The 14,884-nt window shown below is 38.3% G+C and overlaps 1 protein-coding gene across 1 annotated transcript in view; it reads right to left on the reverse strand.

Annotated features, from left to right (window-relative positions):
• The window catches only part of SYNJ2BP (synaptojanin 2 binding protein), a 46,383-nt gene that overhangs the window by 10,213 nt on the left and 21,286 nt on the right, over positions 1 to 14,884 (reverse strand). Inside the window, exon 2 of the mRNA XM_017882751.1 lies at positions 7,300 to 7,436. Within this exon, the coding sequence (XP_017738240.1) occupies positions 7,300 to 7,436 (137 nt within the window). The remainder of the gene's footprint in view (positions 1 to 7,299; positions 7,437 to 14,884) is intronic.

A 14,884-nucleotide genomic window follows, 5' to 3' on the forward strand; every position in this document is an offset into this window, starting at 1 on the left:
AAGCTGCAAGGCCTGGATTCTAATAGTAGCTTTACCTGCCAGTGATTCAGTGTGTAATCCTGCCCCTCATCTGAGTCTCCTTCTGCTAACAGGGAAGAAAGACATTGGTACATCAGGCAAAAGAAGATGTTATAAAGGGCATAGGCCAGTTAAGCCAATTATGCCTTTCAACTCTCCTAGTTAAGCCTAAGGGTATTCTAATTTAAGAGACGTTATTCTAATGACTACTTTAAACCCCCAAATAAGAGACCTTTTAGAAATGCAAAGATAATTCTTTTTTAAAGAACCATTTCTCATCCTTTACCCAAGGTAAACCAGTCCTAAAACATGTCATGACTACGACTTTCTCCCTTGACAATGTCATTTCTATTCCACAATTGAATTTGCTCTCCAATACTGACATCCTCTAAGCATTTTTAGATTCCAGCTGCTCAGTGACTAACCACCAAGTTCTGTAGATTTTACCCTTAAATGTCTGTGGAATCCACTCCTTTTACTACCATCCTTACTAACATAGACCAATGGTTCTCAAAGTGTGGTCCCACGACCAGCAGCCTTAGCATCACCTGGGAACCTGTTAAAAATGCAAATGTTTAGGCCTCTTCCTAGCTGCACTTTAACACGCCTTCAAGGTGATTCTCAAGTCTGAGTTAGTTCTTACCTAATCTGCCTGAAACAGTCTTTTGACTGGTCTCCACTCCCAGACTACTTCCCCTATTTAATACACCCCTTTCTACATATCCCTTGCATCTACAGATTTCATTAGTACTTTTACATTCACTGGAGTAGTAATTTTTCAAATATTGTGAAATCAATCCAGTGGGTCAAGACCAGTTGTTTGGCTGGGCACGGTGGCTCACGCCTGTAATCCCAGCACTTTGGGAGGCCAAGGTGGGCAGATCACGAGGTCAGGAGATCGAGATCATCTTGGATAACACGGTGAAACCCCATCTCTACTAAAAATACAAAAAATTAGCCGGGCGTGGTGGCGGGCACCTGTAGTCCAGCTACTCGGGAGGCTGAGGCAGGAGAATGGCGGGAACCTGGGAGGGGGAGCTTGCAGTGAGCTGAGATTGCACCACTGCATTCTAGCCTGGGCAACAGAGGGAGACTCCGTCTCAAAAACAAAACAAAACAAAACAAAAAAAGTTAATTTTTAAAAAGTGAAATTAGAAGAAAACAAAATATCAAAATTTGTCACATATAGAAAAGTATTGTGTTAAACTTTTGCTTCAAATACACACACACACATACATACACACACACACTTAGTTGATGAATAGGAAATTTATGTTATTCCTGTTATGGGTCATAATTTAAAAGGTTTGAAAAACACTTACCTACAGCAGTGGTTCTCAAACTTTACTGTGCACAGGTTCACCAGGGGATTTCTTAATGCAGAGTTTTATTCTGTAGGTCTGGGAAGGGCCCTGAGATTCTGCATTTCTCACAAGCTCCCAGGTGATGGCCAGACTGCTGGTCCTTGAACCTCTCACTTTTTGTACCAGGAGCTACTCGGCTGAGTAATCCCAGAATTAACTTGCTACTTCAGCTTCCTTAACTCATGACATAGTAAGGTTTATTGAACCTAAGATACGGCAGATTTGCAATGTGCTAGAAAATTTTGCTGACTCCGAAGGTTCAGAGAATGAGCATGGTGTTGTTCTATTTAACTGATGAGGAAACATAAAATTTTTTTACTTTAACTCTGCTTGTTAGCATGTTAAAATGTGTTTCCTGTTTCCTGCCTTATGAAATCAGCTGAGTTAAAATTAGTTTTCTTTGATTAAGAATTTTGAATTGCCTCAGGATAATCTAAAACAAGATCTCTGACTTGTAAATGTAGAGACATACAGAAAGAATGGGCTCAATTTAATAAGCAATAGATGTGAGAATATACTCTGGATATTGTAATTTTTTACTAAGATCCTGTAATTTTTTACTAATATTTTTTGGTCTCTTTTTTCATCAATTTTTGAAGAAACCATAAAAATAGATTATTTAGATCCAATCCAAAAAAATCAGTGTGTTATAATGGAGGGGTTAACTCATGGAACTAACTTATTAGATGCTTACTCTGGGCTAGGTACAGGACTAGGTGCTGGAGATAAAGAGATGATAAGGCAAAGACCCTTCCCCGGAGGCATTTTGTTTAAAGAATGCTGCTGTATATTTCAACATCTCTGCAGCTGATTGGATGGGGGTTTCTGCTGGGTCTTTCTTACTGATTTCTAAGGTAAGGGCAGAGACCAGTGTTTCATTTTCTCTGTAACTTTCCACAGCACTTGGCACAGTGCTCTGAAGGCCATTAAGTATAATAGTTGACAAATGTTGATGACTAACCAACTCTTTCATTCACCAAATTAAAAACTGTACTTACACAGAATATGAAATGAAGCTGGCTAATGGTCAATCTGTGCCATTGTGTTATATAAGGGGTTCGTTCCGTGTTAAAATGGAACATTCAACTGTGTAGTATGACCAGATATGTCACCCTTAGCTTAATAAAAATGTCATGTTCACTGAGGAATGACTATTTTTCGCCTCCCTTCATTTAGGCAGACACACAAGGAATAAGAAACTTAGTTTACTTTTCTAAAAATAAAAATAAAATTATCCCAGGTTCCACACTGGTTTATTATTGCAACCTATGCTAATAATAAACCATTCTCACCAGTATACACACACAAAATGAACTACGGGTGAGGAATTTCCAGCTTTCATCTCAACCTCATGTCTGTTCTTCTATTGGTAATAGCCATTTTTATTTCATGGTTGTCAGATGCAACATGTCCTTAAAAATCATTTACCATCATTATTTAAGAAAATTTATTTTCTTTCTTTAAGTTTAAATCATCTACAGTGATCATAAAAAATGAAATTTCACTTTTGATGAGAAAGAGGAAACTACATGATAAATCATGCAGTTATTTAATTTTAGAACTTGAAAACAAGATAATATGTGGGAATTACTTGGGGAGAATGAAAAGATTAAATTAATAGCTAATAATAACTCCAGGAAATTTACATGTCACATAATATTACTTCTATCGGCTATCTATAATAGATACGTGCTAAGGAAGAGATACATTTTTAGCTTATCTAGCAAACATTACTAGGGGAAAAATGGGGCATATTTTACAACATGGAAAATAACCCACGTGAGAATAGGAAAGTACATAAAAACTAAATGGGAATATAGACTAATACATAATTTAGCATCATTTTTACAGAGAACTTCAAAGCCAATAATAAATGAATACTTAAGTACATTTCACAGTTCTGGCCTCGAAGTTCACTTAAGGACAGAGAGGGAATAGGATGTCACGGGTAAGTGATGCAATAGGCTGTTTCATAGTATTTCTTAAGGAATGGGATCTAGAAAGAAGAATTTTGAAGCAAACTCTTGTAATTCTCACATGTCAAGGGAGGGACCTGGTGGGAGGTGACTGGATCATGCGGGTCGTTTCCTTCATGCTGTTCTGGTGATAATGACTTCTCATTAGATCTGGTTGTTCGATAAGTGTCTGGCACTTTCCCCTTCTCTCTCTCTCTCCTGCCACCTTGTGAAGAAGATACTTGCTTCTCCTTCGCCTTAAAAACATGATTTTAAGTTTCAACTTAAAACTTAAAACCATGATTTTAAGTTTCCTGAGGCCTCCCAGCCAAGTGGAACTGTGAGTCAATTAAACCTCTTTTCTTTATAAATCAGCCAGTCTTACGTAGTATCTTTATAGCAGTGTGAAAACAGATTAATACACCCCCCCATGTCTTCTATCTCTGCCTCTCCTTCCCCTGGCTTTTCCCCTCTCTTCTTTTGCATGCCTTTTCCTTAAATGGCCAGAACATAAACATATCATTCCTTGTAACATATCTTTGTAATATTTAATATCTTATATACATCTTTATATTTCTTATATTTTGGTAAAGCAAAATCCTCTTTGCTATAAATTTAGACATCTACTTTTCTCTTCATTGACATTTATCTCCCATCATTTATCAGCAGCCCCAACACTTTTTTAAAACTTGAGAGGCCTTTCAATAATTTATTTTCTCTGTGAGGCAATGGTCCACATAAGGTTCCTCATTTCAGCTTGTATCTAATAATTTTTTTTACATTGAGGTTTATTTCCTTATTTCTGATTCTACCATTTATAGAAAGATGAATTTCAGTTTTTATCTTATTTTATTTTATTTTATTTATTTTGAGATAGAGTCTCACTCTGTCGCCCAGGTTGGAGTGCACTGGCATGATCTCAACTCACTGCAACCTCCGCCTCCCAGGTTCAAGCGATTCTCTTGCCTCAGCCTCCTGAGTAGCTGGGGGACTACAGGCACATGCACCAAGGCATATGCCACTATGCCCAGCTAATTTTTCGTATATATGTATTTTTTAGTAGAGACGGGGTTTTGCCATGTTGGCCAGGCGGGTCTCGAACTCCTGGCCTCAAGTGATCCACCCCCGTTGGCCTCCCAAAGTGCTGGGATTACAGGCATGAGCCACCGTACCTGGCCTAATTTCAGTTTTTATATAAAACCATACATGCAATCTACTGTTAATTCACCATGTAACTTTGTCTTTAGGATAACTAATCCTAGCTCCTCATTTACCTTTTAGGAGGCAGAATAACATAGTGGTTAAAAACAAAAGCTACAAATTCAGACTCAAACAAAGTTTGAGTCCCTTGCTGCTTACTAGTTGTGTGCCTTTGGGCAAATGGCTTGGGCACAAAAATCATGCCCACCTCATAGGGTTACTATAATATTAAACAAAATAAATTTCAAGTTCTCAGCATGTTACCTGACATTTAGTGCTCAAATACGTCTCACCATTCTCATTTTGCAATAATCTACCTTTAACCAAAGCTTTTAAAATAATATAGCTCGCTTCTTTCTCTTCTGAGCTCCTATTCTTCATCCACAGAGCCCAGATTCCAGTGTTCTGAGGATAATGTAATTTATGTGTCAAAATATTAAGCTGCATAGATTCTAACTACATGCTACACCTTTATTTTAACAACCCACTCTCAGCATTTCCTTACAGTACCACTGCCAAGTTCATTCATATTGGATGAATGTCTTTCCCTGGGAGCTAAAGGAAATAATCTGCTTCTAAACTTTTCACTATCCTTTTGAGAAGACAGTATATTATCACTGTCTCCATCTCACAGATTAATAAATAGGGTCTAGGACAAGCTTAACGGACTGAAGAGAGGCAAAACAGTCAATGAAAAGGACTGAAATACTGTGGTGCTTGATACTATATTTGTATTATGGATCAGCGAGGACACATGCTTAGACATTCTTGAGCTAATTTAGGTGGCTCTAATAGCTACTTGTTCTGATTTTCTTTCTTTTTTGGGGACTAAGTGGAGTCATGGTCTTCCTGAAGAGGCATTCAGATTCATAATGCTGAGCCTGATCACTCAAATACTCAGATGCCAAATGAAGAGAAGATGGATGTTCTTTCTCTTTTCCTTTGTATCTCTGCCTTCAGGTACTGCTACCAAATGGGCTGCATGGCAGAGAAGTGTTCAGTAAGCTGGCAACTAAGAAGAGCAAGAGATTTCACACGTATGACCTGTAATCACTAATCACCTGAACTGCATGAAAAGTGAAGTGAAAGGGAAAATTCAAATGAAACTATACAGCAAAAAAAATTTAAGGGATGAAGCTAACATATTATTATAGAGATAGGTTCAAAATCATGTCTCTGAGACTAATACTTAATTCTGCCAATCAAGACTTCTCCTGTCTGTACTTCATTCATTTATTTCAACCTTTTCCCAACCTGGCCATCCTGCTCTATTCAGTTCTAAAAGAAAACAGGGAATAGTTTTCTCCTCTTCAGGCCATGGGCTTATGGCCCATCTGGAGAAGACAGGGGCTTCTGCTTAGGAGCTTCTCCTATGAGAAGCCCTATCCTATTCCAATTTCCTTTTATTTAAGTCTAGCCCTTTGAAGCCAGCTCTCCCAAGAATATTCTAGATAATATCTCACACCTTCAGCATTTTTCCATTCTTTATACCAATCATCTGTACTGTTTCCATACAAGTAATAAGTTGGCCATTTTTCACTAGTCCTGAAAATTAATAAAAAAACAAATTCTACAGAATAATTATCTCCAATCTACACCTCCTTATCCCCCAGCAACTGATAGTATCATAAGATTACTGTGACCTATGGTAATGTGGAGAAATGAACAATAGGGCCAGAGTTATATTTTGCATTTTAATAGTTTTGACTGTAGGCTTGTTCTAATTTATTTTAAGACCTGAGGTCTGTGGGCCCATATTTATCAGCCAGCCTTTTTAGGTTTGCCTGAATTTCTTAACTTGTTCATTTCTTAAACATTCTTAAACACTGCGCTATGATTCAACATGTTAAAAAAAGATCTTAGGCCGGGCCCGGTGGCTCACGCCTCTAATCCCAGCACTTTGGGAGGCCGAGGAGGGCGATCATGAGGTCAGGAGTTCGAGACCAGCCTGGCCAACATGGTGAAACCCCGTCTCTACTAAAAATACAAAAAATTAACTAGGCATAGTGGCAGGCACCTGTAGTCCCAGCTACTCAGGAGGCTGAGGCAGAAGAATCACTTGAACCCGGGAGGCAGAGGTTGCAGCGAGCCAAGATCATGACACTGCACTCCAGCCTGGGTGACAGAGTGAGACTCCATCTCAAAAAAAAAAAGGATCTTGTCACTCCCCTTGAGGAAATTCTGGAAAAGAATAAGATTAATAATTTCCATGTAGTAAGTCTTGGTAGAGACATTAGCAGGATGAAATGGGAACACAGTGGACAGATACCCAAATCAACTGCATTCCAAATTTTCATGTTAATAATGGGTGAAAAAGGGCTCTGAGTCTGAAAAGGACACTTAATTCCAACCTTCCTTCTTTCTGTTTTTTGAAGTTAAATCCAATTATAAGGGCTGACATTTCCCAAAGGAAGATACACATTAGTGTTTTAATCAACAAAAGGAAGTGATGATGGATGAAAGACAAAATTTGTGGATTTTATATCTCTTTTCCCCGTATGAGTCCCTCACTGCTTCCTGCCTCGTGCTTTTTGAACAAGTAACTTCACATTCTGGGCTTCACATTCTCATTTATCAGGTGAGCATAATATTGCCCTCCATGCTCAATGATAAGGTTGGAAAGAATGACTGATCAAAGTTGTTCCCATTCACCTCTACAATCTGTATATTTCCAGACCCAAATCTTTCCAAGGAAAGGGATGGGGTAGGACCTAGGGCTTAGGGAGCAAAGGACAGTGAAGGAGGCCGAAGCCCATTCTCACCGAAAGGATCTTATCACCCTCCTGGAGCCGCCCATCCAGGGCCGCAGCCCCATTTTCTTTGATGCGGCTGACGTAGATGCCACTGTCGTTGGAGACATACTGTTGATCTGTCCCACCGACGATGTTGAAGCCCAGCCCTGAGAAAATCATGGAGGAGTAAAAAGATGGGGGTGAAGAAGAAAGAAAGGGATTAGAGAAGATGAAGAGAAAGGGCGGAAAAGCCTACTGGGGAGGAAAGGCTGATGGAGAGGAGACACTGGCGAGTCAGGCTGTGATGGAGCTGGTGAATGGTCATGAACAAGGTCAGCAGTATCAAGAGTATTGAGTTGCTCACTCAAATGAGGCACAACTGAAAATATAAACACAGTGATTCACCTGTTTTGTTGAATATATAAAGAAAGATATATATAGAACTTAAAGAGTAATGGTGATTACTCTAAGTTCTTTCTTTTTTTTCTTTTTCTTTTTTTTTTTGAGACAGTCTTGCTAGGGGGCATAGTGGCGGGAGCCTGTAATCCCAGCTACTCAGGAGTTCATAACTCAGTTTCCCAGGCTGGTTATGAACTCCTGGCCTCAAGCAATCACTACTGCCTTGGCCTCCCAAAGTTCTAGGATTACAGGTGTGAGCCACCACGCCCAGCCTAGATGTAAGTTTTTCTACTCACATTTAATTTTGATCCTGTTGATGGTATTCAGAGGACCCAATTCCTGACATGCCTGATATTACCACAGCAGGGTTAGTTGTGTTCATGAGAAGAAGCTATGCATTTTTACCAATTATCAAATGAACTGTTCCTAATTTAGTGTGAGAGATTCCTAACCATACCTTCCCTTCCACACTTTCCTTCTCCCAAGCTTCTGGAGAATTTATGTATGATAGTGCTTTGGAAAAATCTCTTGAGAGTTTCATTTTTTTTTTTCTTTTCTATTTTGGTTGGTGGAGGCAGTGGTGTAGGTATTGGCAGAGAAACCTCAGAACCAGAAAGGTAACTACTATTTCATGGTAGGACTAAATCATCAAATTTACCCTCCCTTCCTTTGCTACTTCAAGTACAACCACATATAGGTTGAGTATCCCTTATCCAAAATGCTTAGGACCAAATGTGTTTTGAATTTTGAATTTGGGGGATTTTGGAATATTTGAATTAAACTTACCAGGTGAACATCCCTAATCCAAAAATCTGAATTCTAAAATGCTTCAATGAGCATTTCCTTTGAACATCATGTTGGCCCTTAAAAAGTTTTGGAGTTGGTGCAGTGAGCCGAGATCGCGCCATTGCACTCCAGCCTGGGTGATAGAGCGAGCCTCTATCTCAAAAAAACAAAAACAAAAAAAAGTTTTGGAGTTGGAAGCATTTCAGACTTCAGATTTTTGGATTTGGGCTACTCAATCTATACTTGGGTATAGTAATTGACAAGTTTTATTCACTGTAGAAAAAACTGACTACTCATTGATTAGCAATTCCCCAGTTCCTCTTCCCTAAGTCCTTGGAAACCACCATTCTAATATTTGTTTTTATGAGTTTGACTATTTTAAATGCATGTAATTTTAGTTATGCAAGATGAATCAAGTTCTAGAGATCTGCTGTACAACACTGGCCTATAGATAATAGTATATTGTACACTGAAAAATCTGTTCGGAGTAGATCTCACGTTAAGTGTTCCTACCACAGTAAAATAAAATATTTAAAAAAAGAAAAAAGAGAAGGAAAGAAAACTGAGTATCAAAGTGCTATTTCCATGGACCAACAACTAAGTGCTAGAAAGGATTTCACTGTACAGAAACCATTGTTATGAAGGGATTTTACCTATGCTTAAAAAAAAAAAAAAAAAAGGAAAAAGGAACTTCCATAGGGCTTTCTTAATGTCAGCTACTGGTAGAATTCAGGGCCATAGTGTAAGAGAAAGGAGATAGTTTGGAAACAAGAACCAAAAATCTGGTGGTGTAATTGGAAGGAATAACCATAATCACCAGCCTACACTGGTCACAATAGAAAAGATACTTAAAGAGACATATGCGGGGTGGGGAGGGGGCGGGGTGGTGGCTCACGTCTGTAATCCCAGCTGAGGAAGGCGGATCGCAACGTCAGGAGATATCGAGACCATCCTGGCTAACACGGTGAAACCCTGTCTCCACTAAAAATACAAAAAATTAGCTGGGCATGGTGGCAGGTGCCTGTAGTCCCAGCCACTCGGGAAGCTGAGGCAGGAGAATGGCATGAACCTGGGAGGCGGAGCTTGCAGTGAGCGGAGATTGCACCACTGCACTCCAGCCTGGGCAACAGAGCAAGATTCCATCTCAAAACAAAATAAAAGAGACATATGTGGGCTTTCTGAAAGTTATTCCCATTGGTGGGAGAAAAGCTTACACCTGAAGCTCACAGTATTAACATAAGCACTAGCAAATCAATTTGTGATTTAAAGAAAAACATGACCAAACAAAGACACAACAGGAAACATTTAATTTAAAAAGCATACCTTAGCCAGGCATGGTGGCTCACACCTATAATCCCAGCACTTTGGAAGGCCAAGGTGGGTGGATCACTTCAGCTCAGGAATTCGAGACCAGCCTAGGCAACGTGGTGAAACCCCATCTCTACCAAAAATACAAAAAATTAGACAGGCGTGGTGGCACATGACCAACCTCAGGAGGCTGAGGTGGGAGGATTGCTTGAGCCTGGGAGGCCGAGGTTGCAGTGAGCCAAGATTGTGTCACTGCACTCCAGCCAGGGTGACAGAGTGAGACCTCATCTCAAAAATAAAATAAAATAAATAAAAAGCATACGTTGTGCATAAAATCTCTGCAGCTACAGAATAAAAAGAATTTATTCTCTAAAATAATAAAATAAAAAGATACATCATAGAAAGTGCTACTTCTGGAGTTTGTGACCTGGCTGGTCAACACAGCAAGACCCTGTTTCTCTAAAAAAATTAAATAAGAAAGTGCTACTTCTGGAAGATGCTATTTTAACTTCCTTGAAGTGCTGGGTATTAAAAATAGTAGCTTTGCTAACTAAATGATTTTCTTGGAGCACAGCACCCTCAATTTGTATCATAGAGGTGGGAAGTATTGGAGAAGGTACAGAAATTTGAGATAAAGTGGAAAAGTAGATGGAACAAGATTATCCAAGGTTTTGAAATGACTTCAAAACTGTGACAGCTTTGAACAAGTGGGCCAAGGCCAACCCACCTCTCCCAAGCTAGAACAAACTATGTAGAGAAAATTTTTCTATGAAATCCAACATCCTCATCAAACACTACAGGTGCCTCTGGTGATCTTGGGAACAGGAAACAAATGTTAAGCAGCTGAATGCAATATAGTAGTTAGCAAGAGAAAGGACTTTGCTACTGATTATTCAAAGTTAACTGCATAAGAAAAGGAAGAGTAGAAGAAATTTTACTGAGATTTACCATAAACAAACAAGAGCCTCTACTACACACCCCATCAAAGTCATGTTATATAGGTACATTTTTAACCCGTTGCTACTTCTGTTGTAAATGAACCAAACTATTTAACATGAGAACTCCTGGACTGACCTGAAGCCCTTTGTTCAGCCAGAATATTTACAGAACTGGGTTTATCTATAAGCCAAAGCATTGCTGCAATAAGAGTCACCACAGCATTGAGGAGTGGCATGACCAACTGAACTTAGGCCATACAGATACCTACATAATCCCCAGATCACTTGCTCAGTAAAAATTACTGATTGAATCTCATGTGTCAGATGTTGTGTTATCAATTGAGGAAGACATAAAGTAAAACTGCACACTCCCTGCTTTGATCACAAACTGGAGTTTTTCTTTTTTCCTGTCCCTTTAAGATATTGCAGAAGCAAATCATCATTCACTATGTGTTAGGCATTATGTTATGTTCTGAGGAAGACATAAAGCTAACCTAGACAGTTCCTACTTTAACCACAAACCAAAATTTATCCTTTTCCCTGTCCCTTTTAGATATTGTAGAAGCAAATCAAAGTCAGAAGACTTGATTCTAAGTTTATAACTTACTAGATATGTGGACTGAGGCAAGTCAGTTTACCTCTGATCCTCAGCTTCCTTTTCTATAAAATGAGAATTATAAATTCTGCCCTCTCTACCTCAATAGATAAGTGTTAGGGGCCAATAACATAAAATATGAAAAAAATTCTTCATAAACTACATAGTAGTTGCTCTATTGGGATAAGGCGCTAGGAGTAGTTGTCCATAAATTAATGGCTGCTAAAGCTCCAAACTAGATAGTCTGACAAAGAAAGGATGAATAAATATACGGTACAAATGCAGAATCTCCAAAAAAATGGGAAGACATTTTAAAATTCCCCCCATCTATAAACAGGAACTCAAACTTATTAAGTATGTCTATGACATGTGACCTAGAAATCCCCCTTAAGAGCAAGTGTGATGCCTAAAATCTTTGGCAATCATCCAGCATATGGACCAACCAAATGAAACAGATGCCAGTTGGAAACCACCAGAAAGGGAAAGACTATTCAGTATGTATCTTGCTAATTACTGGCTATGTCCCAGAAAAATCTTGCATAAGTAGGGTGACCACATATCCCAAAAGCAATTGCCACAAAAGCCAAAATTGACAAATGGGATCAATTAAATTAAAGAGCTTCTGCTCAGCAAAAGAAACTACCATCAGAGTGAACAGGCAACCTACAGAATGGGAGAACATTTTTGCAATCTACTCATCTGACAAAGGGCTAATATCCAGAATCTACAAGGAAAAAACAACCCCATCAAAAAGTGGGCAAAGGATATGAACAGACACTTCTCAAAAGAAGACATTTATGCAGCCAACAAACATATGAAGAAAAGCTCATCATCACTGGTCATTAGAGAAATGCAAATCAAAAGAGATGCCATCTCATGCCAATTGGAATGGCGATCATTAAAAAGTCTGGAAACAACAGATGCTGGTGAGGATGTGGATAAATGGGAACACTTTTACACTGTTGGTGGGAGTGTAAATTAGTTCAACCATTATGGAAGACAGTGTGGAGATTCCTCAAGGATCTAGAAGCAGAAATACCCCCACCCAGCAATCCCATTACTGGGTATATACCCAAAGGATTATAAATCATTGTACTATAAACACACAGGCACACATATGTTTACTGCAGCACTGTTTACAATAACAAAGACTTGGAACCAACCCAAATGCCCATCAATGACAGACTGGATAAAGGAAATTGGGACATACATCATGGAATACTATGCAGCCATAAAAAAGAATGAGTTCATGTCCTTTGCAGGGATACAAATGAAGCTGGCAACCATCATCCTCAGCAAACTAACATAGAAACAGGAAACCAAACACTGCATGTTCTCACTCATAAGTGGGAGCTGAACAATGAGATCACATGGACACAGGGAGGGAAACATCACACACCGGGGCCTGTCGTGGGGCTGGGGGGTAAGGGGAGGGAGAGCATTAGGACAAATACCTCATGCATGCGGAGCTTAAAACCTAGATAATGGGTTGACAGTGCAGGAAACCACCATGGCACACGTATACCTATGTAACAAACCTGTACGTTCAGCACACGTATCACGGAACTTAAAGTAAAAATTAAAAAAAAAAAAAGATTTGAAACCAAAGGAAAAAAAAAGATCCTTAATAATATATTGTTAGTTTTTCATTAACTCACAGGAAAAGTCTGACCACCCATGAGACAGAAACCTATTACAGCTATTTACAAGGTAACCAGGCTTGTAAAAATATAAAAATGTAAAAAAATAAATAAAAGAAACATGGAGTTTTAAAATGTAATGTTAATATTCATAGCACAACACCTCCCTATAAATAAAAACATATACACAAATATTACCTATTTACAAATATGCATGCATATTTAAAGAAATATAAAGACACATTAGAGTGGGTATTTATGAGGAGAAAGATACAGGATAGGGTTTAGGTATGAAGGGTAAAAAAAGAACCTGAGAGGAACATACTGATGATAACAATGTATTTTGGAGCTAAAGGGTATAATTAATTCAGCTCTTAGGCATTTAAGGTCCAAAAGGAGTTGAGGGGAAAAAGAGGAAGAAAAAAGACTGGGATTCAACTTTTTTTTTTAAGTGAATGAAGGAAGAGCTTAGTGAGCTCTGGTTATAATGTGCCAACACATTTTAAAATATGGCAAGATTAAAATGGGTTGCTGGGTGTCTAATTTAGATGAGCAGTCTAAATGCAAAATAGTAAAGGTAGCATAAGAATGATACCACTATAGGATTAAGAGAGAAAGAGAGTGTACCTAATAGAAGAGCCTTGGAAAGTTAAACAAGAAATACCTTCTTTTGAACCCCTGACTATAGGTCTGGACCCTGAATCTGTCTAAAAGAGCAATGGCAGATGCAACAGCTAATGTTTACCTAGACCTTATTATGTACCAAATAATATGCTATGTACTTTATATACATTATCTCATTTAATCTTCTTGACAAACACAAGTACTCATTTTTTCAAAGAATTTAAAAGGTGAGGCACGGACAGATTAAGCAACTTTACAAAAACGTCACACAGCTCTTTGCAAAGCCAAGACTTAAGTCAGGCTGTGTGATTCCAAAGCATGAATTTTTAACCATTTTGCTACAATACATCTTTGCAGAAAACATAAACTGCTTTAAGAAAAAAAAAGTCTTCTAAGCATTGCTGGCTATCTTAGGAGCTAACTGGTCTCCGGTTGGCTCCGAATAAGCAATGCTGGGATAATGGTTGTAGAACAGTCCCCAAGGGTAATATATTATAGAGGAAGAATTCACCACTATAGAGTTCTGTAACTGTTGTCAAGGTTCCTATTATTTACCTTCAGACCAGAAAAGGAAAAGCCCTTCATTTCATTCAGATTCTTATCTACAAAATCTAAAAGTTATAAAGTAAATGACCAGTGTTAACCTGTTATTCTAGAAATAACAATTCTGGACATAATTAAAATGAAACAAAATAGTTCATTAACACCAAAGATTATAGCCATTTGTTGAGTTACGAAGACTAGATTAACAAACACTCTATTTTCCCTTTTCTTTCCCAAGATCAATCCCACTAATTTTCTCTCAGACATCAATCAAACTCCATCGGATACACAACCCCCCTGTCTTTATCATGGTAAAATAAACAACATAAAATTTAACATTTTACCCATTTTTAAATGCATAATTCAGTGGCATTAAGTACCTTCACAATGTTGTATAATCATCACCACCATCTATACCTGGAACTTCTTCAAATAAAAACTCTATACCCACTAAAAAATAGCTCCTTATTCTCCCCTCTCCCAACCCCTGAAAACATCTGTTATACTTTCTCTCTATATTAATTTGTGTATTCTAGGTATCCCATATAAGCAGAATCACACAATATTTGTTATTCTGTGTCTGGTTTATTTTGCTCAGCATAATGTCTTCAAGGTTCATTCACATTGTAGCACATTTCAGAATTTCATCCTTTTTTAAGGCTGAATTATAATCCTTTGCATTTACATACCACAGTTTATTTACCTATTCATCTGTCAGTGGATGTTTCTGCTGTTTCCACATTTTGGCTGCTATGAACATTGGTGTACAAATATCTGTTTTG

The sequence above is a fragment of the Rhinopithecus bieti genome, unplaced genomic scaffold (assembly GCF_001698545.2).
Source record: "Rhinopithecus bieti isolate Rb0 unplaced genomic scaffold, ASM169854v2 scaffold_13259, whole genome shotgun sequence".
Classification (NCBI taxonomy): domain Eukaryota; kingdom Metazoa; phylum Chordata; class Mammalia; order Primates; family Cercopithecidae; genus Rhinopithecus; species Rhinopithecus bieti.